We start from the raw sequence: 26,479 nt of genomic DNA, 5'->3' as shown, positions 1-26,479 counted from the left end.
CGTGTAGGATTTAGAGCTTTCTGGCGACGTTTCGACGAGGTCCCACTCGTCATCTTCAGGCTGGTGCTTCTGACCTTGTTCTAGGGCAAACACAGCGAGACCTGAGCTGCCTTCCCTCTATAAATACTGGTGGGTGGGTGTGGTTTGATGGCTCAGCAGCTGCCTGCTGTGTTGAAACTTCCTGGTGAGTCAGTGGGGTAACACACCTAGGGTCATTGATGTAACTGAGGTATGTTGATTACTTAATGTTTGTGGATTGGGGGTGATATCCTGAGTAGTTGTATCACATATTTTTGCTGAATATTAAAATTAAAGGAGACTAGGATAGTGCTATTTCGGCCCTGTTCTGGCCTCATCAGCTAGCCATACCCTTACTGGGATTTGATCCTGGGGCCTCTGCCTTTTGTACATACAAAACATAGTTTGTTGGCTATGAATAAATTAACTGCCTTGAAATGGCCCTGGGTTGGGCCTAGAGGCAAAAAAGGAGCTGTGTCGTTCCTTCAATATACCAGAGTGATCCAACAGAAAAAACATATACATATATATATATATCACATGTTTTTGCTGAATTTTTAAAATTAAGGGAGACTAGGATAGCGCTATTTCAGCTTTATTCTGGCCTTATCAGCTAGCCATACCCTTACTGGGATTTGATCCTGGGGCCTCTGCCTTGTAAGGCAGAGAATTATATATACACACATACTTATACATATACATACATACATACATACATACATACATACATACATACATAGTGTGTGTGTGTGTGTGTGTGTGTGTGTGTGTATGATGCACATAACAACTGAGTGGTAAAGATCTAATTGATTTATACACAAAATCAGCTGGGTGACCTGGGGCCAGTCACTTTCACTTAGCCCTAGTAAGGAGGCAATGGCAGAAGCACTTCTGAAAAAGTTAAGACACCAACAGTACAAGGACTTGTCCAGGCAATCTCCAGGAATCTGAAATTATTGAATGGAAAAAAATAATTATTTTATGTTGTAAGGCTAGATATTTAAATAGATATTTTTAAATAGATATTTTTTCCATTTCTTTGAGATTGTTTACAATTATTTTTCTCAGTGGACATCAAGAACAATGTGCTACAGACAGCAAAGAAATCCAGATTTTTTTTTTTAAATCTTTGGTGTCCTGTCTTACTTTTTCTTCATTGTGTGAAGAAACTCCAGGAACTGCAGTTTCAAACCAAATTTTAATTAACCCAAGATTAGATTAACTGTTAATACTACAATACCATCTGAGGAATCTTACCTACACAGTGTTCCCTCGATTTTCGCGGGTTCAAACTTCGTGAAAAGCCTATACCACGGTTTTTCAAAAATATTAATTAAAAAATACTTTGCGTTTCCCCCCCCCCTATACCACGGTTTTTCCTGCCTGATGACGTCATATGTCATCGCCAAACTTTCATCCGCCTTTAATAATTTTTTAAAAAATAAACTTTAATAAATAAACATGGTATCTAAATGGTTGCTAAGGGAATGAGAAATTGTAATTTAGGGGTTTTAAGTGTTAAGGGAAGGCTTGTGACACTGTTCATAACCAAAAATAGTGTACAGTGGTCCCTCGATCATCGCGAGGGTTCCGTTCCAGGACCCCAAGCGATGATCGATTTTTCGCGAAGTAGCGGTGCGGAAGTAAAAACACCATCTGCGCATTTTTACTTCCACCGCCGCCCGCCCTTCGCCCGCCCACCCCGTTGCTCGCGCCTGGGGTTTCCCCGCGCGCGTGCCGCCCGCCCACGCCGTTGCTGGGGCCGCTTCCCATCTGGGAAGCGGAGCTGGGATGTCCCCAAGCGCGCGCGCGTTGCTGGGGCCGCTTCCCATCTGGGAAGCGGAGCTGGGGTTTCCCCAAGCGCGCGCACACCGCCCGCCCGCCCACGCCGTTGCTGGGGCCGCTTCCCAGCTGGGAAGCGGAGCTGGGATGTCCCCAAGCGCGCGCGCGTTGCTGGGGCCGCTTCCCAGCTGGGAAGCGGAGCTGGGGTGTCCCCGCGCGTGCCGCCCGCCCGCCCACGCCATTGCTTGCGCCGCCGCTGGGGTCTTACGGGGCAAGAGGGGGAAGACCCAGGGATGCCGCCCAGCAGCTTATCTGCCCGGCGGGAAACTCCACCATCTACGCATGCGTGGCCATAGAAAAAAAGGCACGCATGCGCAGATGGTGGAGTTTACTTCCGGGTTGAAAACTCGCGATATAGTCCTTTCGTGATGCTCGAGGACGCGAAACTCGAGGGATCACTGTATTTACTTCCGCATCTCTACTTCGCGGAAATTCGACTTTCGCGGGCGGTCTCGGAACGCATCCCCCACGAAAATCGAGGGAATACTGTAGTAGTCTTCACTAGCCTAGGCTAGTCCACCTATACATTTGAGTGCTGCTCTTGTTGCCTACACGTTATTTTTCACCAGCACAAATCATTAAGCTGTTGAGGGTTGTTGTCATTTAAAAAAGAAAGCAGCAAGCTTTAGTCCTTCTGTTCACTTGAGATGCTACTTTTGTGGTTTAACTGCTAACCTCTACCATCAGTGTGTTTTTAAAAGGTTCTTGTACGTAGGACGGCAGTGATAGAGTTAAGTCCTTCCCTATTGCAATGGAAATGCTTCTTCCCAAGTTGCTTGGGAAGGGAAACATGATCTCCAAAGGAAGGGGAGAGTTCAGCATGGCTCGGTTTCAGGACTGTAGCCATGGCAGCTGAGCCTTATGGCTACACTAGTATATTACTTCCATTTGGTATTATTGCAGTCCTCCCCCCCCCCCCCCAAAAAAAAAAAAGATTATCCCCAGTGAAGGAGGCCTGTAGAAAGCAGGAAATAGAAATAGAATACCCTACGAGACTAGACTTTCAATCCTGGGCCTAGAAAGTTTAGAACTAAGACGCCTTAAGCAAGATCTAACTATTGCCCACAAGATCATATGCTGCAACGTCCTGCCTGTCGGCGACTACTTCAGCTTCAACCACAACAACACAAGAGCACACAACAGATTTAAACTTAATATTAACCGCTCCAAACTTGACTGTAGAAAATATGACTTCAGTAACCGAGTTGTCGAAGCGTGGAACTCATTACCGGACTCCATAGTGTCATTCCCAAACCCCCAACAATTTACCCTTAAATTATCTATGGTTGACCTATCCAGATTCCTAAGAGGTCAGTAAGGGGCGAGTACAAGTGCACTAGAGTGCCTTCCGCCCCCTGTCCTATTGCTCTCCTATATCTCCTATACCTTTCTTCTATTCCTATATCTCTTCTTCTATTCTTTCATTGATATGTTCTATTACTATACCTTCTTTTCTATTCTTTCTTAGATATATTTTACTATGAGTATCTCCTCTATAACCTTCATCATGTATTTTACTACATGTATATAGATATATACCCACTAAAACCCTCATTGTGTATTGGACAAAATAAATAAATAAAATAAATAAACATTTCCTCCTTCTCCAAAAGCTTGTTAAGTTGCCTGCTTTTTTAGGGCCTCCTCCAGTATTTAAGACAGAGGTTATAAGAATGTTTTAGGGTCTCTGTTTTTCCTCCATCTAATTCCCCATCAGCATGAGGCTGCCAGATGTCCTCATTAGAGCTAGCCCCAAGGGGTGAAGGAAGAGTTCCAAGGTCATTTGTGGATTAATCAGATTTGGTGACAAAAGAAAAGGAAATGGTTTAAATAGTCCCCTAGTAGTCTTTACCCAAGCTGAATTCCATAGTGGAGTGTTTGTGTGTGTATTCTCTGCGTGTGTCCCTAGCGCTGGAGCAGCAAAGCCAAACTGAATCAACTACAGTGTTCCCTCGATTTTCGCGGGTTCAAACTTCGCGAAAAGTCTATACCACGGTTTTTCAAAAATATTAATTAAAAAATACTTTGCGGTTTCCCCCCCTATAACACTGTTTTTCCCACCTGATGACGTCATATGTCATCACCAAACTTTCGTCCACCTTTAATAAATATTTTTAAAATAAACTTTAATAAAGAAATATGGTGAGTAATAATCTAAATGGTTGCTAGGGGGGGTGGGAAATTGCAATTTAGGGGTTTAAAGTGTTAAGGGATGGCTTGGGATACTGTTCATAGCCAAAAATAGTGTATTTACTTCCGCATCTCTACTTCGCGGAAATTCAACTTTCGCGGGCGGTCTCGGAACACATCCCCGTGAAAATCGAGGGAACACTGTATTGAAATGGCTGACTGGAATTTGAAGCTACTTTTGAGAAGCTGAACCTGTGCTTAAGCACCCTGATCCTGACCACTTTGATTTCCAGTTACAAAACGTTACAGCTAAATACACAGGAAGTATTTAAGTGGCTTTGAGAATGCCATTAGCTGGGCTTATACAGCATAATAGCCCATGTGTCGTGGTTTCTAGAATAAACAGATTGGATCTGTTTGTAAATTATAAAATATTAAACCATAAACAATTATTTATAAAACACCAAACCTAGATATAATTCTAATTGTATATAATAGATATATAATTATGTACAACAAAATGAAGAAATTCTGGAACCCATTTGAAAGACGTTACATGGAGGGGGGGATTTATTATTTTATTATTATTATTGTTGTTGTTGTTGTTATTATTATTATTATTATTATTATTATTATTTATTGGATTTGTATGCCGCCCCTCTCCGCAGACTCGGGGCGGCTAACAACAGTGGTAAAACAACATGAACAATCCAATTAATAAAAACAACTAAAAAACCCTTATTATAAAAAACCAAACATACACACAAACATACCATGCATAACTTGTAATAGCCTAGGGGGAAAGGATAACTTAACTCCCCCATGCCTGGCGACAAAGGTGGGTCTTAAGTAATTTGCGAAAGACAAGGAGGGTGGGGGCTGTTCTAATCTCTGGGGGGAGTTGGTTCCAGAGGGCCGGGGCCGCCACAGAGAAGGCTCTTCCCCTTACTTTTCCATTTAGGAGCTCAATAAAACATACATATCATTACATATCCCATTTCCCTCACGAGCCTGCAGGGCAGGCTGGGCTAAGAGAATGTGAGGGGGTGAGTTCATATGGCTTGAGGCTGGATCTCCCCTGAAATAACTATTGGGACTCGCTTACTACAGGGTACCCGCCAGCTTTGGCATCAGTATAGGTTGTTGTACTGATACAACAATCAATAACCTGTGCGCTTCAAACTGAGGACATTTATGGTTGTTACAGTTAAACCATAAATGTCCTCACTTTGAAGCTCTCAGGTTATTTTAAATAATCTTAAATGACCTATAATTGGCTAGGTCTTTCTGTGTCCGTGATGGTAAACCTATGGCACGCGTGGTAGTGAATCTTTTTTTTTAATAATATTTTTATTGGTTTTGCACATTGTATATAACATAAAACAAACATAAAACAGTGCACAGTGCATGTGCCCATCACCCGACTGACAATACCCACCACCACCACCACCAATTAGGGGGTTCAAATATTTACTAGTTTATTTCTTTTATTTCCTTAGCTCTAATTTGCATTTGTTTACTATTCAAAGAGTGATTGGAATTTATTTTTCACGTTTTCGTCACAAATTCTACTCAACATATAACCTTTCACCTTATTCCATCGTACCATCAGCTTCTCCAATTTGTTTTCGTCGAAATTGTTTAATCTTATTTCCATGATTTCAAAATGAATGTGATCCACCATGTACCAGTACCAGTTCTGTAATGTCCATTTTTTAGACTCTTTCCAACCCAATACCACTACCGCTTGAGCGCTTTCCAATGCTGCAGTTTTTATTTCTTTGAAGTCTCTTAATTCTCTTTGTTTAACTAATATTGCTACTTCTTTTGTAATTACAGTGATCCCTCGAGTTTCGCGAGGGTTCCGTTCCAAGACCCCTCGCGAAACTCGATTTTTCGCGATATAGCGGTGCGGAAGTAAAAACACCATCTGCGCATGTGCGGCCATTTTTTCATGGCCGCACATGCGCAGATGGTGAAGTTTGCGTGTGGGCGGTGGGGAAGACCAAGGGAAGGTTCCTTCAGCCGCCCAACAGCTGATCTGCTCGGTAGCGCGGCAGCAGCGAGGAGCCGAAGATGGGGTTTCCCCTTTGCCTGGGCAACGGGGAAACCTCATCTTCGGCTCCTCGCTGCTGCCGCGCTACCGAGCAGATCAGCTGTTGGGCGGCCGAAGGAACGTTCCCTGGGTCTTCCCCGCCGCCTCGGATCCTCGCTGATGCCCGCCCGCCGTTTGCCGCTTGCCCCGTTCGGCGGCCGCACATCCCGTTCGCCCGCCGCTCGCCCCGTTCGCCCGCCGCTCCCCTCGTTCTCCCCCCATTCCCCTCGTTCGCCCGCCGCTCCCCTCGTTCGCCCCCCACTCCCCTCGTTCGCCCGCCGCTCGCCTCGTTCGCCCGCCGCTATCGAACTTGCTATCGAGCCTGCTAATGAAATCCAACCCGCAGCGGCCCTTTCCCTCTCCAGGCTGCGGGAGGGGTCCGGAGAACAATGCCTGGCGCCGCGCTCCCGGCTGGGCTTTTTCCCCCCATTTCCCCTCGGGTGGAATTTCAGACCCTCCGCCGGTTGGATTTCATTAGCAGGCTCGATAGCAAGTTCTTCCTCCCTTTAGAAAGCCCCGCAGCCTCCTCCGCCCGGCGAGGCCGCCAGCGAGGACCCGCAAAGCCGCCGCCGCCGCAGCGAGGCCAAGCCGCCCGCTCCCACGGCACGGGCTCCCAACACAGCGCCGCTCAGCCCGCCCTCGCCGATGCCTCCGCGGATCTGCAAACCCAGCCGAGCGACGCCTCTGGTCTGGGCGAAGGCAGTGGGCAGTCCCCGCCGCAGCAGTCCCCGCGGGCACCGCGCGCCAAGGGCCGGCCAGGCCGCCGGCCAACAAAGGGGCTCCCTCGCCTCCCTCGGGCAGGTTTACAAAGGCAGCGCGGCAACTTGGAGCCCGGCACGCCCCGCAGCCCTCGCCTCGCCCGCCCCCCGCCTGGCCGGCGCTCCGGCTACCCCCGGCTGAGGAAGAACCGAGTAGCCCCCGCCCTCCCCCGCCCGGCTCCCTTCAGCCCCCCGGGGCCAAGCGGGCGGGGGGCGGGCGGGACTTCGCCTGTCTCCGCCGCCAGCATCGCCCCTCCGGCGGGCCGGCCTCCCCCGCCCGCCTCTGCTGCAGCCGCCGCCGCCTCCCCGACTGGCACAAAAGGGCCCCGCCCGCCCCGCCCCGAACCTTATCTTGCGAGTTTTTGGCTGCGGGGGGAGAAGTAGGATTTTCCTAACTCCCTCCCCCTGCAGCCAAAAACTCAAAGCCTGTATCCTGCCGCCCGGTTTACCCAGGACACGAGCGGCGAAGTGACTTGGAGGAATGGAAAGTCCAAACCGCCCGGTTTCAGTGGGGTTTCCCCGTTGCCCAGGGATTCCTTCGCCCGAACGGAGGTGGCTGTGGTGGGTTCAGGAATCCCTGGGCAACGGGGAAACCCCACTGAAACCGGGCGGGTTAAGCCTCCTTCGGCGACTGCGGAACTGCTTGCTGTCAACTTTGCACTGGGCAAAGAACTCTTCACCTCCCGCCAGGCACGGACGAAAGGCGTGGAAGTCTATTGTAGCAGCTGCTACAGCGGAGACATTTGGGGGGGGGGGAGGCAGGAGGCAGGAGATCCGGCCCTTCACTTGCCCTCCCAGCAAAAGGCAAAGCCGCGCAGCTCCCCAGCCGCCAAAGGAGGCTTAACCCCACCCCTCTGTCCCACTCATCGCCCGTGGTCGGCATAACCTCCTCCTGCCTATCCCCGCTCTTCTGCCGGCCACGGGCGATGGGTGGGACAGAGGGGTGGGGTTAAGCCTCCTTTGGCGGCTGGGGAGCTGCGCGGCTTTGCCTTTTGCTGGGAGGGCAAGTGAAGGGCCGGATCTCCTGCCTCCTGCCTCCCCCCCAAAATGTCTCCGCTGTAGCAGCTGCTACAATAGACTTCCACGCCTTTCGTCCGTGCCTGGCGGGAGGTGAAGAGTTCTTTGCCCAGTGCAAAGTTGACAGCAAGCAGTTCCGCAGTCGCCGAAGGAGGCTTAACCCGCCCGGTTTCAGTGGGGTTTCCCCGTTGCCCAGGGATTCCTGAACCCACCACAGCCACCTCCGTTCGGGCGAAGGAATCCCTGGGCAACGGGGAAACCCCACTGAAACCGGGCGGGTTAAGCCTCCTTCGGCGACTGCGGAACTGCTTGCTGTCAACTTTGCACTGGGCAAAGAACTCTTCACCTCCCGCCAGGCACGGACGAAAGGCGTGGAAGTCTATTGTAGCAGCTGCTATAGCGGAGACATTTGGGGGGGGGGGAGGCAGGAGATCCGGCCCTTCACTTGCCCTCCCAGCAAAAGGCAAAGCCGCGCAGCTCCCCAGCCGCCAAAGGAGGCTTAACCCCACCCCTCTGTCCCACTCATCGCCCGTGGTCGGCATAACCTCCTCCTGCCTATCCCCGCTCTTCTGCCGGCCACGGGCGATGGGTGGGACAGAGGGGTGGGGTTAAGCCTCCTTTGGCAGCTGGGGAGCTGCGCGGCTTTGCCTTTTGCTGGGAGGGCAAGTGAAGGGCCGGATCTCCTGCCTCCTGCCTCCCCCCCAAAATGTCTCCGCTGTAGCAGCTGCTACAATAGACTTCCACGCCTTTCGTCCGTGCCTGGCGGGAGGTGAAGAGTTCTTTGCCCAGTGCAAAGTTGACAGCAAGCAGTTCCGCAGTCGCCGAAGGAGGCTTAACCCGCCCGGTTTCAGTGGGGTTTCCCCGTTGCCCAGGGATTCCTGAACCCACCACAGCCACCTCCGTTCGGGCGAAGGAATCCCTGGGCAACGGGGAAACCCCACTGAAACCGGGCGGGTTAAGCCTCCTTCGGCGACTGCGGAACTGCTTGCTGTCAACTTTGCACTGGGCAAAGAACTCTTCACCTCCCGCCAGGCACGGACGAAAGGCGTGGAAGTCTATTGTAGCAGCTGCTACAGCGGAGACATTTGGGGGGGGGGGAGGCAGGAGGCAGGAGATCCGGCCCTTCACTTGCCCTCCCAGCAAAAGGCAAAGCCACGCAGCTCCCCAGCCGCCAAAGGAGGCTTAACCCCACCCCTCTGTCCCACTCATCGCCCGTGGTCGGCATAACCTCCTCCTGCCTATCCCCGCTCTTCTGTCGGCCACGGGCGATGGGTGGGACAGAGGGGTGGGGTTAAGCCTCCTTTGGCGGCTGGGGAGCTGCGCGGCTTTGCCTTTTGCTGGGAGGGCAAGTGAAGGGCCGGATCTCCTGCCTCCTGCCTCCCCCCCAAAATGTCTCCGCTGTAGCAGCTGCTACAATAGACTTCCACGCCTTTCGTCCGTGCCTGGCGGGAGGTGAAGAGTTCTTTGCCCAGTGCAAAGTTGACAGCAAGCAGTTCCGCAGTCGCCGAAGGAGGCTTAACCCCACCCCTCTGTCCCACCCATCGCCCGTGGCCAGCAGAAGAGCGGGGATAGGCAGGAGGAGGTTATGCCGACCACGGGCGATGGGTGGGACAGAGGGGTGGGGTTAAGCCTCCTTTGGCGGCTGGGGAGCTGCGCGGCTTTGCCTTTTGCTGGGAGGGCAAGTGAAGGGCCGGATCTCCTGCCTCCTGCCTCCCCCCCAAAATGTCTCCGCTGTAGCAGCTGCTACAATAGACTTCCACGCCTTTCGTCCGTGCCTGGCGGGAGGTGAAGAGTTCTTTGCCCAGTGCAAAGTTGACAGCAAGCAGTTCCGCAGTCGCCGAAGGAGGCTTAACCCCACCCCTCTGTCCCACCCATCGCCCGTGGCCAGCAGAAGAGCGGGGATAGGCAGGAGGAGGTTATGCCGACCACGGGCGATGGGTGGGACAGAGGGGTGGGGTTAAGCCTCCTTTGGCGGCTGGGGAGCTGCGCGGCTTTGCCTTTTGCTGGGAGGGCAAGTGAAGGGCCAGATCTCCTGCCTCCTGCCTCCCCCCCCCAATGTCTCCGCTGTAGCAGCTGCTACAATAGACTTCCACGCCTTTCGTCCGTGCCTGGCGGGAGGTGAAGAGTTCTTTGCCCAGTGCAAAGTTGACAGCAAGCAGTTCCGCAGTCGCCGAAGGAGGCTTAACCCGCCCGGTTTCAGTGGGGTTTCCCCGTTGCCCAGGGATTCCTGAACCCACCACAGCCACCTCCGTTCGGGCGAAGGAATCCCTGGGCAACGGGGAAACCCCACTGAAACCGGGCGGTTTGGACTTTCCATTCCTCCAAGTCACTTCGCCGCTCGTGTCCTGGGTAAACCGGGCGGCAGGATACAGGCTTTGAGTTTTTGGCTGCAGGGGGAGGGAGTTAGGAAAATCCTACTTCTCCCCCCGCAGCCAAAAACTCGCAAGGTAAGCTTCGGGGCGGGGCGGGCGGGGCCCTTTTGTGCCAGTCGGGGAGGCGGCGGCGGCTGCAGCAGAGGCGGGCGGGGGAGGCCGGCCCGCCGGAGGGGCGATGCGGGCGGCGGAGACAGGCGAAGTCCCGCCCGCCCCCCGCCCGCTTGGCCCCGGGGGGCTGAAGGGAGCCGGGCGGGGGAGGGCGGGGGCTACTCGGTTCTTCCTCAGCCGGGGGTAGCCGGAGCGCCGGCCAGGCGGGGGCGGGCGAGGCGAGGGCTGCGGGGCGTGCCGGGCTCCAAGTTGCCGCGCTGCCTTTGTAAACCTGCCCGAGGGAGGCGAGGGAGCCCCTTTGTTGGCCGGCGGCCTGGCCGGCCCTTGGCGCGCGGTGCCCGCGGGGACTGCTGCGGCGGGGCCTGCCCACTGCCTTCGCCCAGACCAGAGGCGTCGCTCGGCTGGGCTTGCAGATCCGCGGAGGCATCGGCGAGGGCGGGCTGAGCGGCGCTGTGTTGGGAGCCCGTGCCGTGGGAGCGGGCGGCTTGGCCTCGCTGCGGCGGCGGCGGCTTTGCGGGCCCTCGCTGGCGGCCTCGCCGGGCGGAGGAGGCTGCGGGGCTTTCTAAAGGGAGGAAGAACTTGCTATCGAGCCTGCTAATGAAATCCAACCGGCGGAGGGTCTGAAATTCCACCTGAGGGGAAATGGGGGAAAAAAGCCCAGCCGGGAGCGCGGCGCCAGGCATTGTTCTCCGGACCCCTCCCGCAGCCTGGAGAGGGAAAGGGCCGCTGCGGGTTGGATTTCATTAGCAGGCTCGATAGCAAGTTCGATAGCGGCGGGTGAACGAGGCGAGCGGCGGGCGAACGAGGGGAGTGGGGGGCGAACGAGGGGAGCGGCGGGCGAATGAGGCAAGCGGCGGCCGAACGAGGGGAGTGGGGGGCGAACGAGGGGAGCAGCTGGCGAACGGGGCGAGCGGCGGGCGAACGGGGCGAGCGGCGGGCGAACGGGACGTGCGGCCGCCGAACAGGGCGAGCGGCAAACGGCGGGCGGGCATCAGCGAGGATCCGAGGCGGCGGGGAAGACCCAGGGAACGTTCCTTCGGCCGCCTAGCAGTTGATCTGCTCGGCAGCGCAGCACCAGCGAGGAGCCGAAGATCTTCGGCTCCTCGCTGCTGCTGCGCTGCCGAGCAGATCAGCTGCTAGGCGGCCGCTCGAGAGCAAGAGGGGGAGAGAAAGAGAGAGAAGGAAAGAAAGAGATGAGAGAGGGAGGAAGAGAGTGTGAGAGAGGAAGAAGCAACATAGAGAGAGAGAAAGAAAGATGAGAAAGGAAGGAAGAGAGTGACCTGATCGGGTGGGGAAAATCGCGATATAGTGTTCGCGAAGATCGAGATGGTAACAATTGCTGAAAAATCGCGATATAGCGTTTTCGCGAAGATCGAGATCGCGAAACTCGAGGGATCACTGTATCCCCTTAATATTTAACATTTTATTTATTTCATTCTGCACTTCCTTCCAAAATTTCTGAACTTCGACACACTCCCAGAACATATGCATAAAGATTCCTTTCTTTTGGCAACCATGCCAACAATTACCTTTCCCTTTCCTCTGGAAGTGTGAGAGTTGTGCTGGTGTATAGTACCATTTATGTAAAATTTTTCTTCTCATCTCTCTAACTCTTGCATTCTTAATTTTATGTATGCTTTCTACTATTTCTTTCATTTCTCTTTCATCGATTTGTAAATCGTTTTGCCAGCATCTTGTCAAGCCTTTTATTACTCCCTCGCGTGATAGTGAATCTATGGCACGCCAGAGGTGGCGGGCAGAGCCCTCTCTCTGGGCATGCACCCTGTCGCCAGCTACTCTTCTGGTTTCTGGCATGCATGCATGCTGGGCAGCTGGACCTTGCAGGTGCCAGAATACCAGAAAATAGGCAAAAAAACAGGCATGCACGCACCGGCCAGCTGGTCTTCGGGTTTCCAGTGCTCTGGCGCAGGTGAAGACCAGCTGGCAGGCCCACACCCGCGTGCTGGAAACCCAAAGACCAGCTGGGCAGCGCGCGGATGCGTGCCGGCTATCTGGTCTTTAGGTTTCTGGCGCACGCACATGCACACAGGTACCGGTTTGGGCACTTGGTGCCGAAAAGGTTTGCCATCACTGATCTTCGCCTGAGTTCCTATCATCTATCTATGTCTATGTACAAAACGTTACAAAAATGTTTTACTTTGCATATTTATATGCCATCTACTTCAAAATGGCTCTTATCAGCCTGCTTAATTGAGGGGATGCCTTCAACAGTTTTGATTCCTGGCAATTGCCTAGGCAGGTTCTGCATTTTTCTTGCCAAGTTTTTTCAGAAGTGGTTTGTCCTTGCTTCTTCCTAAGATTGAGAGAGAGAGAGAGAGAGAGAGAGGCTGACCAAAGGTCACCCAGCCAGCTTTGTGCCTAGGTTTTCTCCTAATCTAACATCTTAATAACTAGACCAAACTGGCTTTCCTAAGCAGTTTACATTTTAAGAATCTAACTGGTTTTTATATTATTGAACTGTATTCTTACACATATATTCTTACACATATATAGACATGGGTGAGTAAAGGGCGTGCATAAGTACACCAGAGTGCCTTCCGTCCCGTCCTAATGTTTCTCTTTTACTAGTATCATGTATATAAATATTATAGCTTTGTATACCACCAATACGAACATTACAAAATAAATAAATAAATATGCACACTGTATATATATTTATTTATAAATATTTATTTATTTTGTCATTTACATATTGGTATACAAAGCTATAATATTTATATACATGATATTAGTAAAATATTTATATACATGATACTAGGGGTCTGTAATATACATGATACTAGGGGTCTGTAATATGGTAAATGATTTAGCTTTACTAGATAAATGGTCAAAGCAATGGAAACTGCAGTTTAATGTTTCCAAATGTAAAATAATGCACTTGGTGAAAAGGAATCCTCAATCTGAGTATTGTATTGACAGTTCTGTGTTAGCAAATACTTCAAAAGAAAAGGATTTAGGGGTAATGATTTCTGACAGTCTCAAAATGGGGTGAACAGTGCAGTCAGGCAGTAGGGAAAGCAAGTAGGATGCTTGGCTGCATAGCTAGAGGTATAACAAGCAGGAAGAGGGAGATTATGATCCCGCTATATAGAATGCTGGTGAGACCACATTTGGAATACTGTGTTCAGTTCTGGAGACCTCACCTACAAAAAGATATTGACAAAATTGAACGGGTCCAAAGACGGGCTACAAGAATGGTGGAAGGTCTTAAACATAAAACGTATCAGGAAAGACTTCATGAACTCCATCTGTATAGTCTGGAGGACAGAAGGAAAAGGGGGGACATGATCGAAACATTTAAATATATTAAAGGGTTAAATAAGGTTCAGGAGGGAAGTGTTTTTAATAGGAAAGTGAACACAAGAACAAGGGGACACAATCTGAAGTTAGTTGGGGGAAAGATCAAAAGCAACATGAGAAAATATTATTTTACTGAAAGAGTAGTAGATCCTTGGAACAAACTTCCAGCAGACGTGGTAGATAAATCCACAGTAACTGAATTTAAACATGCCTGGGATAAACATATATCCATCCTAAGATAAAATACAGAAAATAGTATAAGGGCAGACTAGATGGACCATGAGGTCTTTTTCTGCCGTCAGACTTCTATGTTTCTATGTTTCTAGTACACACACACACACATATAATCTTCTGAATATATAAACATATATAAACCAGCATAAAACCTTTGCATTATTGTATATTAAAACCTAGGTAAAAAGATGGGGTTTTAAGTCATTCCTACTCTCTTGTATCGGAATGTAGCATACCAACTACACCAATAAATATTTTAACTACTAAAAATATGTTTATATTTTTATATAATACAACATGATAAATATTACCTTTTGCCCATTCTATATTTTTGCTGTAATAGGTTTTCTGATCTACTTAAGTAAAATTTGGAAATCCCGTGGATGATAAAAATTGTGAATTATTTGCAAATAAAGGATAAGGCACAATTTTGTGTGATTTATGAATGGGTGATGAATATAAAATTGATATATTATTGAAGAAAGGATTTTGCCTTAAAGCAGCATAATTGTATCAATCCTTTCCAGGTCCTGTGATTGAGATGTTGGTAATTTAATGGCTGTGTTTCTATTTTTGAGCCTTCAAGAGTCATGCTGTTGATAACTATTAACAGAATTGACCACATGGAGCTTTGATCAATTACTGTAATCCAGTGTAGTTGATGAATTACAAAATCATTTGGCACAAAGAAAACAAACAATACTCATAAACCTTTATTTCCTTATTGGCTAATAAAAAAGTCGCTTCACAAAACAAAAAAAAATATTCTGAGGATGAAGGATTTTTTTTTTTAAAGCTAAGCAAGCTGCCACATATATGTTTGCAAATCCTAATTTATTCTTGTTCTTGGTAACTTTTAGATATGTGGCACTCCTGCTGGCTGACAGCAAATTGGGCAAAGGTTCAGAGACGGTTGATTGTGAGTCATAAGAGAAGTGTAGAGTAGTGGTTTAGGCAGTGTTTCTCAACATTAGCAATTTTAAGATGTGTGTACCTCCAGAATGGTGATTCACAGAATTTGGGGAGCTGAAGTCCACACATCTTAAAATTGCTAAGATTGAGAAACATTAGGTACAGGTGTTGGACTAGAACAGGAAAACCTAGATTGGTTCTCCTCTGAGCTGTGGAAACATGACTGTCAGCTAGACACTCTGCCTACTACCCTGGGAAAAAGTGGAGGAAGAAATACCACATTGATTTCTTGGGCACAAAGTAAGATAAAAATCTAACATAGAAACATAGAAGACTGACGGCAGAAAAAGACCTCATGGTCCATCTAGTCTGCCCTTTATACTGTTTCCTGTATTTTATCTTACAATGGATATATGTTTTGTCCCCAGGCATTTAAATTCAGTTACTGTGGATTTGCCAACCACGTCTGCTGGAAGTTTGTTCCAAGGCGGTAGGGAAAGCAAGTAGGATGCTTGGCTGCATAGCTAGAGGTATAACAAGCAGGAAGAGGGAGATTATGATCCCGCTATATAGAATGCTGGTGAGACCACATTTGGAATCCTGTGTTCAGTTCTGGAGACCTCACCTACAAAAAGATATTGACAAAATTGAACGGGTCCAAAGTCGGGCTACAAGAATGGTGGAAGGTCTTAAGCATAAAACGTATCAGGAAAGACTTCATGAACTCAATCTGTATAGTCTGGAGGACAGAAGGAAAAGGGGGGACATGATCGAAACATTTAAATATGTCAAAGGGTTAAATAAGGTCCAGGAGGGAAGTGTTTTTAATAGGAAAGTGAACACAAGAACAAGGGGACACAATCTGAAGTTAGTTGGGGGAAAGATCAAAAGCAACATGAGAAAATATTATTTTACTGAAAGAGTAGTAGATCCTTGGAACAAACTTCCAGCAGACGTGGTAGATAAATCCACAGTAACTGAATTTAAACATGCCTGGGATAAACATATATCCATCCTAAGATAAAATACAGAAAATAGTATAAGGGCAAACTAGATGGACCATGAGGTCTTTTTTTCTGCCGTCAGACTTCTATGTTTCTATGTTTCTACTCTTTCAGTGAAATAATATTTTCTCATGTTGCTTTTGATCTTTCAACTAACTTCAGATTGTGTCCCCTTGTTCTTGTGTTCACTTTCCTATTAAAAACACTTCCCTCCTGAACCTTATTTAACCCTTTAACATATTTAAATGTTTCAATCATGTCCCCCCTTTTCCGTCTGTCCTCCAGACTATACAGATTGAGTTCATTAAGTCTTTCCTGATACGTTTTATGCTTAAGACCTTCAAAATGAATAAATGACTTGGCTTCTCCACGAGTATACCTATTTTGTGCAGTGGTGCTCTGGAGACAGGAACCTAGGGTGTTTACAATTGACTATGCTGCTTTTTCAGAGATATATATTATCTTCTATCATCTATAAGATGAATGAGTGTGTGTTTACTGATCTTTTGTTTTCAGAGAGGGCGGCATACAAATCTAATAAATAATAATAATAAAATAATAATAATTCTATAGCCAACATAGTGTAGCAGTTAAGTTGCTGGGCTAGGAGGTCTCAGGCTCAAGAGCCACCCTCAAAGATAAACTCATTGGGGCCAATGACTTTCCTTCATCCCAACCCATCTCACAGGTGTATTATACCTGCTGCTCACCATGGAAGGTGAGAGGTAGTGCCTATCAGTGAGGTAGGGTTGAACATGATTAGTTTGGAGATCATTTAATATTAGACAACCTCAATGTAGTTGGATCAATTCCTTTCTCAAGGAACAGTTTGATATTCTGCAGACACTAAGGCTTCAGTCCTATGCCAAGTTCCTTGGGTACGGTGTATTTCACAGTCTTTGGGACTTGGTTTACTTGTGTAGACAAGCATAGAACTGCCTATTGGTCTCTGCACAATGAAATATGCACTAACAACACGCAACAGGTAATGGCTGAGGGATTGGTAGAAGAAAAAAGACAGCCTCTAATAACATACTTAAATTACACACATAAATTTAGAATGCATGCTTGCAGGAGGCTTGAATAATTTTTATTAATCTATGTTTTATAGTATGCAACATCACATTTTAAAAGCAGTTATTAAACATAGTGTTTGTATATCATTTTAATAAGACACTAGTGTTGGTATTTTTTGTTATTCAGATTAATAGTTTTCCCTCCCAAATAGAATCTAAGGATATTTTATGAACACAATTTCCAAACTGCAAGAGCTCTTTCATCTTTATAATAATCTGAAGCAGATCATTATTATCTTTCCCTTATACTATACTAGAAACATTTATCGATTTGCCCAAGACCATCTAATAAAGTCCATGGGTGAACTGTAATGTAAACCTTTGGCTATCATTTTAATAGTCTTTCTGCATTTACGGGATCTCCTGTTGCATACCTCCCAAAGACCAATAAGATCCCACAGAGTGGCTTTCTCCAAGTCCCGTCAACTAGCAGTGAAGGTTGGTGGGGCCCTTGGGGGGAGGGACTTCTCTGTGGCTGCTCCGGCCCTTTGGAACCAACTACCCCCTGATGTCTGTACTGCTCCCACCCTACTGGCTTCCGAAAGGCCTTGAAAACCTGGCTTTGCCGGCAAGCCTGTGGGCCATGAGAGTTAACATGTAGTCAGGCCAAATTGTGATTTGTTTGGTATGTATATGTGTGTGACTGTATCGTTACTTTAGGGGGTTTTATTGATGAGCTAATCAGGGTTTTTACTGTTTTTTACTGTTTTATATTTGACTTACACTGTATTATTGTATCATTTTATTGTTGTAAGTATCCCTGAGTGGCATGGGATCGGTAGACATATAAGTCCAATAAATTAAATTAAATTAAATTTTGGGTGGGGGAAGTACTATAATGTACTATCCGTGTATCTTGTGACTGCATCTGCACTTTTTGACTTATCCTAATACTGAAATTGATCTACTCTGACCTTTGCAAAATGTAGCTCATTTTAGCATGATTGTTGTCTGGGATTCAGTTGTCTGCTTATTGAATTTCTGCTTGAAATCTTAAGAGAAATTCCTTTGGATAAATGAAGCCGTTTGATTTTTTTTTCTATGAGAAAAAGTCAAAAGGTCTCTCTGGGTTCCTGTGTACTTGTGATGTGAGAAATGTTGTTTGCCTAATTTGAGGTAAACCAAATTGTGCTTGCTTTGCCGGCACGTGCATGTTTGGTCTAGGCATATACCTGGGAGTGTGCTCAGTGTGGCAGACATAAAGAGATTTAAAAATAAACTAATAGAAACTAAGGCACTTGAAAATATAGGTAGAAAGATGTGCTGTGCAGTGATACCTCGTCTTATAAACGCCTCGTCATACAAACTTTTCGAGTTACAAACCCGGGGTTTAAGATTTTTTTTTGCCTCTTCTTACAAACTATTTTCACCTTACAAACCCACTGCCGCCACTGGGATGCCCTGCCTCCGGACTTCCGTTGCCAGCGAAGCACCCATTTTTGCGCTGCTGGGATTCTCCTGAGGCTCCTCTCCATGGAAAACCCAATCTCTGGACTTTGTGTTTTTTGTGATGCTGCAGGAGAATCCCAGCAGCGCAAAAACGGGTGTTTCGCTGGCAACGGAAGTCTGGAGGTGGGGTTTCCTAGCGAGAGGAGCCTCAGCGAAATCGCAGCATTGCAAAAACACAGAGGTCCGGAGGTGGGGTTTCAAGGACTTCGGTGTTTTTGCAATGCTGCGATTTCACTGATGATCCCTTTGCTGGGAAACCCCACCTCTGGACTTCCGTTGCCAGCGAAGTTCTTGTTTTTGCGATGCTGGGATTCCCCTGCTGGGATTTCCATGCAGCATCGCAAAAACACGGAAGTCCGGAGGTGGGGTTTTCTATGGAGGGGACCCTCAGGGGAATCCCAGCAATGCAAAAACGGGCGCTTCGGCTGGCAAAAAGGATGAGTTTTGGGCTTGCACGCATTAATCGCTTTTCCATTGATTCCTATGGGAAACATTGTTTCATCTTACAAACTTTTCACCTTAAGAACCTCGTCACGGAACCAATTAAGTTTGTAAGACAAGGTATCACTGTATTTGAATTCTAGTGCAGCAACGAAGGCACTGCAAAGATCTAAAAGGAATGTGTGGGCTGGTCAGATATATGCTGCTCATAAATTCAAGCAGAGCAGCTTACGGGAAATACGTGGATGGCACAGGGTGGGCCTGGCGTACAATTGGTGCAGGGAGAGGCAAGGCAGGCTTGCCTACTTACCGGTACTCACCTTGTTTAAATCCCCTAGAGATTTTATCTCCAACAAAACCTGCATGATCCAAAGTGGTCTGGGGTTTCAGACCAGTCAGATCACATGCCAATTAGAAGTTTAGTTGAACATCCAAGCCACACGGTGTTTTATGTCCCTCCCCTAATACGTGGTTGAGAAGTGCTTTCCACATGGGTTCACAGGTTTAGCCAAATTATTCAGACAGATTTTTTTCTGCTCTCGTGATTAGCAGTAAGCCCAAGAGTTATAGCTTTGTTTGTCTCCTGTCTTTTGTCTGACCTATTCTCTTACCTGTTGTGCAGCATACCTAGACTCCTATTCATTATAGGAAAGCAAACTGGCAAGAGCTGGACCTATTGTGTTTCCTCTTTAATCCTTAGCTGCAGAAGGGATCCCTGGGTGACATTTGGCAACCCCATCCCCAGCCTTTATACTCATATCTTTTGTACAATACTGGTGCTGAATTGGAGCTTTCTAGAATGTTGTGCTGACACACAAAGGATAAAAACATTGCACATGTTTGATTGCATGGAACCGCTCAGTCTAGCATTCTCTAGTCTCCCACAGAGTCTGCTTAGAAACAGTGGTTAATGCTGCTGCTGCTTCTTTCTTCTTCTTTTCACTGGATTTATAGGTGTCCAGTGTAACAGAGGACATACTTTAGGCCAATTAAGAATTCCTTTGGCTGCTCAAAAGTCAATTGGCAAGAAAGACTTGGGTCTGGAACCAAAAACACAAACCTGTCAGGACAGGTTGAAGTATTTTGTCTCTCGGTTCTTTCCAGAGCCAACCATGTTAACCAGCTTGCTTATTTTTGTTTGCTTTCCCCGGGGCTGATGCAGTCTTTTTTCCAACTGCAGCAGCCACAGCAGCATCACCAGGGTGCAGTAACCATGGCAAGGCTCATTCCCAGTGTGAAAACATTACTCTGGATAGGTAGAAATTTTCCCTGGGTGGGAGTTTCATTCAGCAAGGAAAAAAAAAGAGGGGCTGGGGGTGGGGGGTGGACGAGAGAGTGATCTCAGCCACCGTGAGTCATCCTGCAGAGATGAGAGAAAAGCAGTCCAGATCGACCCTGTAATAATAACCACCACCACCCTTATTAGTTTTCGACAGAAGGGAGCAGCTTGCAATATATATGTTGTGCTGGGAGAGATATTAATAAGGCAAGAAGTGCAGAAACCAGGAAAGGAGCTCATGGGGCCCAATAAAATGCCCTCAGCCAGCCCTCTCCCCACCGAGCCTTGCCGCCCTATTGTCCACACGAGGCAACCTCAGCTGTGGGCCACCGGTGGTCTCCCTCCACCCCACCCTAACTCCGGGCTAAAAATCGCGGATTAAACGTACGCCCGTCTTCCAGCTGCTCGCTTCCAGTGGCGCCGGAGGGGCTCAAGGCGCGCGAGGAATGGGAAGGGAAGGGGGGAGGCCGGTGGAAGGGCTGCATTCCCGCTGTCCTTGTTCAGACAGCCAGGGCAGAGCCGTTCCTCCCCCTCCCAGGAATGAAGAGCCCCTTATTTTTGGAACGGGCAAGGCTTCTCTGAGGCGCGACCCCTCCCCCCCCCCCGCCCTCGCTTTCCCTCACCCTCCCCAGGAAGGACAGGACAAGCCGCCGCTGTCGAGGGTAGCCGGAGCGCCGCGTAGCTGCGGAGAGATCCCGCTTCCCTCTCCCTCCCACCATTCCCTCAGAAGAGAGCCTGAGGCGCGTCCGCGCTCTCCCCCCTCCTCAGCGCGTTTGTGTCTGGCGGAGGGAGACGGCGCGTTGTGCCGGTCTCCATGGCAGTGGGTTTATGTGGGCGGAGTGGTCGGGGCCGCACCGCGGCTCCCCCGCCCCCCTCCACTGTCCCCTCCCTTTCGTGTGTTTGTGTCAGCCTGGTCGCGGCGGCGGCGGCTGAGCGGCTGCCTGGGACGCGCGGCTCTGAGGCAGGGAGACGCGGGACGGCGGAGGCGCGCGCGCGCGCCCGTGCAGAGCCACGGTCGCCCTTCCCGCCTCCCGCTTGGGCTGCTCCAGACATGGGCGACCCGTAGAGCGACGCGCCTGGCCGGTTGGTGGGGGGGCGGCCTTACGGCGGCGACGGCTACTGGCCGTCATGGCGGTCCTAGTGGAGTCGCGGCCGGAGCTGGTGGGGAAGCGGTTCTTGTGCGTCGGCGCCGGGGGAGAGGAGCCTCCGGAGAACGGGCGTTGGAGAGCCGGCGTCATCCGCACCGTCTCCCACCGGGACTCGCACAGCCCTGAGTTGTCGGTAAGCCGCGGAGGCGGGGTGGGAGGGGGGGAGTGAGGGCTCCACATCCAGACAGCGGCCTGGCTTCCCCCCTGCTCGGCCGAAAACGCGTCGGGCCGTTTCCCCTTCAATGGGAGCCTCTGAGGGAGAAGCGGGGGGTGGGGAGGAGGAAACAAACCCACCGCGGGTCTCCGGGGCCTGCCCCGGGGTGCGCGTGCATTGGGGAGGCCAAGAGCGAAGTGGAGGTAGTAACAAGACACTCCCCCCTTTGGCTCCTGGAGGGAGGAGGGAGGAGGAGGGCGGATAAAAGGGCGACAAGGGAGATTAAACATGACACATCCGCTCTAATTTCCCCTTTTCTAGGCCCCGGACAGGGAGAAGGGGGTTACGGTGGTGGGGAACGGGGAAAAAAAAATCTCTTTATTATTCTTTATGGAAGAAAGCGGCTTGCAGTATGGCCCGTGGTTTATACCTTTTAAAAAATATATATTATTATTTTTTAGATTTTTATGTCGCCCCTAGCTCCCTACCCCATGCGTGCCATCGGGGTCGAGATGTGGATCAGGGAGGATAAAAATTAAAAGTGGATGCAGGCTTTTGTGGAAGGAACATTTTAAAGTGGGGGGAGAGGCTTCCAGAGAGACGTTACTGCTGCTTTCTGAATGTTGATTCAGTTGTGTTATGTGCGGATCATATGCGGTTAGAGAAGTGTTTTGATTCATTTTCTTAGGGGAGGATTATATTTGGCTCCTCTTCCTTTAATCCTCGTACAGCTGGCACTATGGACTGATAAAATCTGAGTGCGTTGTTAATACTGCTTTTGGAACACAGACACAAGCTCTTTAAAAATTGTGTGCGGGTTGTGTATGCAATTCTCAATTGAAGCCATTGCTGTGTCCTATCGCTAGTGTTTTCCTAATGGGTGTAGGAATGTGCATGGAAAGAGCAAGAGGCAGAATATATTTGTATGGGGGAAGGGCAGAAAAGCAATAATTTTCCTGTGTGTGTGGGTAAAATGCACATGAAATTTGAATATCACGTTTCCACCTTTATTTTTAATAGAATAGAATTTTATTGACCATGTGTGTGTTTGGACACATAAGAAATTTGTCTTGATACATATGCTCTCAGTGTACATTAAAAAAAAAGATATGTTCCTCAAGAGTTATAAGGTACAGCACTTTATTTATTTATTTATTTAATTTATTTAAATTATTTATTCGATTTGTATGCCGCCCGTCTCCGCAGACTCCGGGCGGCTAACAACAGTAAAAAGACAATGTGAACAAATCTAATATTAAAAGTAATTTTTTAATTACTTAATTATAGTCCAGGTACAAATAAGAATTTTGTTACATTCTAGCACTTAGTACCACAATTTGCATACACTATCTAAATAAATTGAACTCCTTATTAGATTTGGATATTCGATTCATAGCTGGTAATATGTATTTTATTTTATTTTAATTTAATTTAAAAAAAATAATGAAAGGTTCATGTGTCTTTATTATATTACAATGATAATATTTAATACTGTTCTCAGATTCTAAACCATTTATATTTTAGTGCAAATTTTGGTAATATAGAGAGAAATCTGCAGTAGTTGAATATTAATATTTTAAAATAGTTTGCTATTTAGCTCTAATCTAGGTTTAAATATAGTAATATTTGAATGAAATCTTTGGTCAGGGAAATAAGTCTTAACCATAAAATTTCAAAAAGCTTGTTTCCCAATGCGTATATGGAAATGGACATTTATTCAAGCTAATTGCTTCATTGGTAATATAACTTCCTGTTTCTGTGAAATAGAGGCTGTTGCTTAAATTTGATGCAAAATGTCTATCCTGGGAATTCTGTGCCTTTAGAATAATGGAGAAAACAGTTAAAGAAGAATTATATTAATATAATGCTTATATAGCTATAGTTATAGGAATGGACAAAGGATGACCTATTTACGTACTTTACATTGAATTTATAGTAGGTATTTCTACTTAACAATAAAGACCACTGGGATAACTTTTTATTAAGTGGATGTAGGATTGTAAATCTTGTAATTTGAGCCTTATCCCATTTATAATCCAGAGATAGAAGTGGTCCTCTTCCAAGAAGTATGTAAAAATTATACTTAAGATACAAAGCACTACTGGTTGGGTAGTGAAGAAGTCATGAGGAGTACTCTACCTTCTGTTGATTGCAAACTCACAATGTATGCATATACTTTACACAGTAGTTGTAACTACTGTGATTGAGTCGTAATGAAGAAACCGTATTTTTATTTCACAATCCATGGATTTACCTTGAGACAAAATGACTTTGTAGCAATTAAGTGTCTATATTTCTTGGAAAATGCTTTATAAATTTGTACATATGATTGTCAGATAAAAACCATGGGTTTTCTGAAAGTTAACTTTTAAGAAAAATGCATTAAGAAAGACTTTGGAGTACAGATTAATAATTACTGCTCTAGACTCCTGAGAAAACTCTGTCCCTATTGTTGGAATGTAAAGAGTGGTGTGGGGGTGGGGGCGTGTTTTGTTTGCTGGTTGCTGTAATAATTGAATGCTGTCAAGGGTGGAACATCTTTACTAATCTTTTTAGGTTCCATTCTTAGGCTGTTTCTATGAATAATTCCAAAATGTGCAAAAAAGCCCACCCCTTAAATATTTTTTAGTTGCATTAATAACAGAATGGTGGACTAGCTTCATTTATTTAAATACCATTTTTATAGCAATGAAAAGTATGGCCTACTTTTGTCAGTTTCACTCTGTTGGATGTAAGATACAATATCAAAAAATCAAAAGCATTAAAACCAGCTGTTCCTGACTTCCTTAAAAAAAATTCTGGATCATTCCTTTTGTTTGCTTTGTAGGACTTTTTTTGTTCTATTCATGAGGCCATTAGAAACATACTGTGGAATATTGTAAATCCAGAGAAATATGTATATATTACTATTTCCTTTTCATTTAAAAATATATATTTTCATTTCCTGTGTTGTCTGGTAGCTGTCAGTGGGATGCTAATGTGCTGTAATAAGGAGGGTGGCCAAACCAGCTGGCAGTGATCATTCGACTGCTGGCATTCACTTTCTGGAAAATAAGCATGTTCTCTTTGTACTGCACATACTTTTCCATGATCCAGAACTCGGAATTCTTAATCATCTTCAGCTTTCATTATAAATAGTCATAGAAATGTGATATAAGGATAGTATGCAAGCACAATACCTAACCACTTGATTTAGGCAACGGTATAAACCTCAAACAATAGATATTACATTTGTGCTAATAATTCAGTTCGGATAATTTTCTGACTAATTTTGATCTTGATCCCCTCCTTTTCACTCCTGTAGTTTGAAAAATGGGGCACTTCAACAAGTAGCCAACTAGGAACAAGTATTGTCTGTCTCATAGGACCATGATGGCAAACAACAAGTGGCACATGGAGCCATATCTGAGGGCATGTGTGTCATTGTCCTATATCAGCTCCAGCGTGCATGTCTGCTGGTCAGCTGATTTTTCAGCCTTCTGGAGGACAAGGGCGACGCCATTTTTGTTCTCCCCAGGCTTCACCTGTGAATGGTGAAAAGTGGGACCCTCTTTTAAAAAAAAAAACATTTTATTGGTTTTTGCACATACATAACACAATACAAACAACATACAAAAGTGCTCTGTGCATGTGTTCCCATCACCCGACTAAACATACATTCCCCACCACCAATTGGGGGGTTCAAATATTTACAAGTATATATTCTGTTATTTCCTCAGCTCTGATTTGCATTTATTTACAATTCAAAGAGTGATTGGAGTTTATCTTTCACCTTTTCGTAGCAAATTTTACTTAACCAATCTTTCACCTTGTTCCATTGTTCCATCAGTTTCTCCAGTTTGTTTTCATTAAAGTTGTTTAATCTTATTTCCATAATTTCAAAGTGAATGTGGTCCACCATGTACCAGTACCAATTCTGTAATGTCCATTTTTTAGCCTCTTTCCAACCCAATACCACTACTGCTTGAGCGCTTTCCAATGCTGCAGTTTTTATTTCTTTAAAATCTCTCAGTTCTCTTTGTTTAACTAATACCCCTATTTCTTTTGTAATTATCCACTTAATGTTTAACATCTTATTTATTTCATTCCGCACTTCCTTCCAGAATTTCTGAACTTCAGCACACTCCCAGAACATATGCATGAAAAGTGGGACCCAACGGGCCTATTGGGAGTTCAGAAATGAACTTCCTGTAGACTCGTTGGGACATTTTTTGCCCTTCCCAGGCTTCAGGAAAGCCGCCCGAAGAGGGTGAAAAACAGCCCTCCGGGCATTCCAGTGGCTTCAGTGAGGCCTGTCCCCATGCACAGGGGGCAGTGAGGGGAGAGGGCATTGCATTATGGGTATGGGCGTGTGTGCTATCATGCGTTTGCCTGCCCTTTTGGCACCTGAGCAAAAAAAGGTTCGCCATCACTGTCATGGGATATGTACTGTGTATAGTTAATGTTGTGATTCAGCCTGAGGCTCCTCAGGGACCGGCTGGGTCTCTGCCGGATCCATGCCCAGAGGAGGAGGACAGTGAACAGGAGGGGGAGGACCAGGCAGACGGGGGAGAGGAACGTCAGGAAGAGGAGGAGGGAGAGCAGCCTGAGAGTCCCGGGGGGGGGGGGGCTCTCCCCAGCTAGTAGCCTGGACTCATTGGATGAAGACGCACAGGCTATAATAGACATGAGACAGCGATGTGCAGCTCAAAGACGGGACCAATTAGAAAGGTATTTACATCCCTGAATTGGCAACAGCTGGGTTTGGGTGTGGTTCTCCTCAGCAGGGTTTAAAAGGCAGGCCCGCCCTTCCAGTCTTGTGGAGCGTTATCAACTGGATGTTCTGTGACCCTGCTTCGCTTCTCGGCGTCTCTGATCTTGGCTTGTGGCCTAGAAGTCTGGAAGACTTGGGGGAGGCGTGGGTTTTGTTATCTCCAGTGTTGTTTTTGCCAGCAAGAATCCTGTTTTATTGCCTGGCCTTCGTGAAACCTCTGTGAAGTTCCAGAGTGTTCCTGTCTGTAAGAACAGTTTTTACTACCTGTGTTTGCTTTGAATTATACAAACTGCCTTTGCTTTTTACCAGTGTGTCTGGATACTCTTTTTGGTTGGTGTTGGCGTCTGGGGGGACCCAGACAGAAC

General features: G+C 47.3%; 1 protein-coding gene across 2 annotated transcripts in view; it reads left to right on the top strand.

The window, feature by feature from the left end:
• Positions 1–26,479, top strand: part of JMJD1C (jumonji domain containing 1C) — a 213,147-nt gene that overhangs the window by 17,546 nt on the left and 169,122 nt on the right. The window contains exon 1 of one of the 2 annotated variants that reach the window (XM_070752115.1): positions 20,976–21,340. The exons of the other annotated variant lie outside the window; for it this stretch is intronic. Coding sequence (XP_070608216.1) covers positions 21,188–21,340 — 153 coding nt within the window. The 5' untranslated portion in view covers positions 20,976–21,187. Of the gene's footprint in view, positions 1–20,975; positions 21,341–26,479 lie in introns of those variants that run through there. 2 annotated transcript variants of the gene reach the window in all.

Source organism: Erythrolamprus reginae, chromosome 5, assembly GCF_031021105.1.
Source record: "Erythrolamprus reginae isolate rEryReg1 chromosome 5, rEryReg1.hap1, whole genome shotgun sequence".
Taxonomy (NCBI): Eukaryota; Metazoa; Chordata; class Lepidosauria; order Squamata; family Dipsadidae; genus Erythrolamprus; species Erythrolamprus reginae.
The sequence above is the reverse complement of the archived record's forward strand: the minus strand, read 5'-3'. Positions and strand labels throughout refer to the sequence as shown.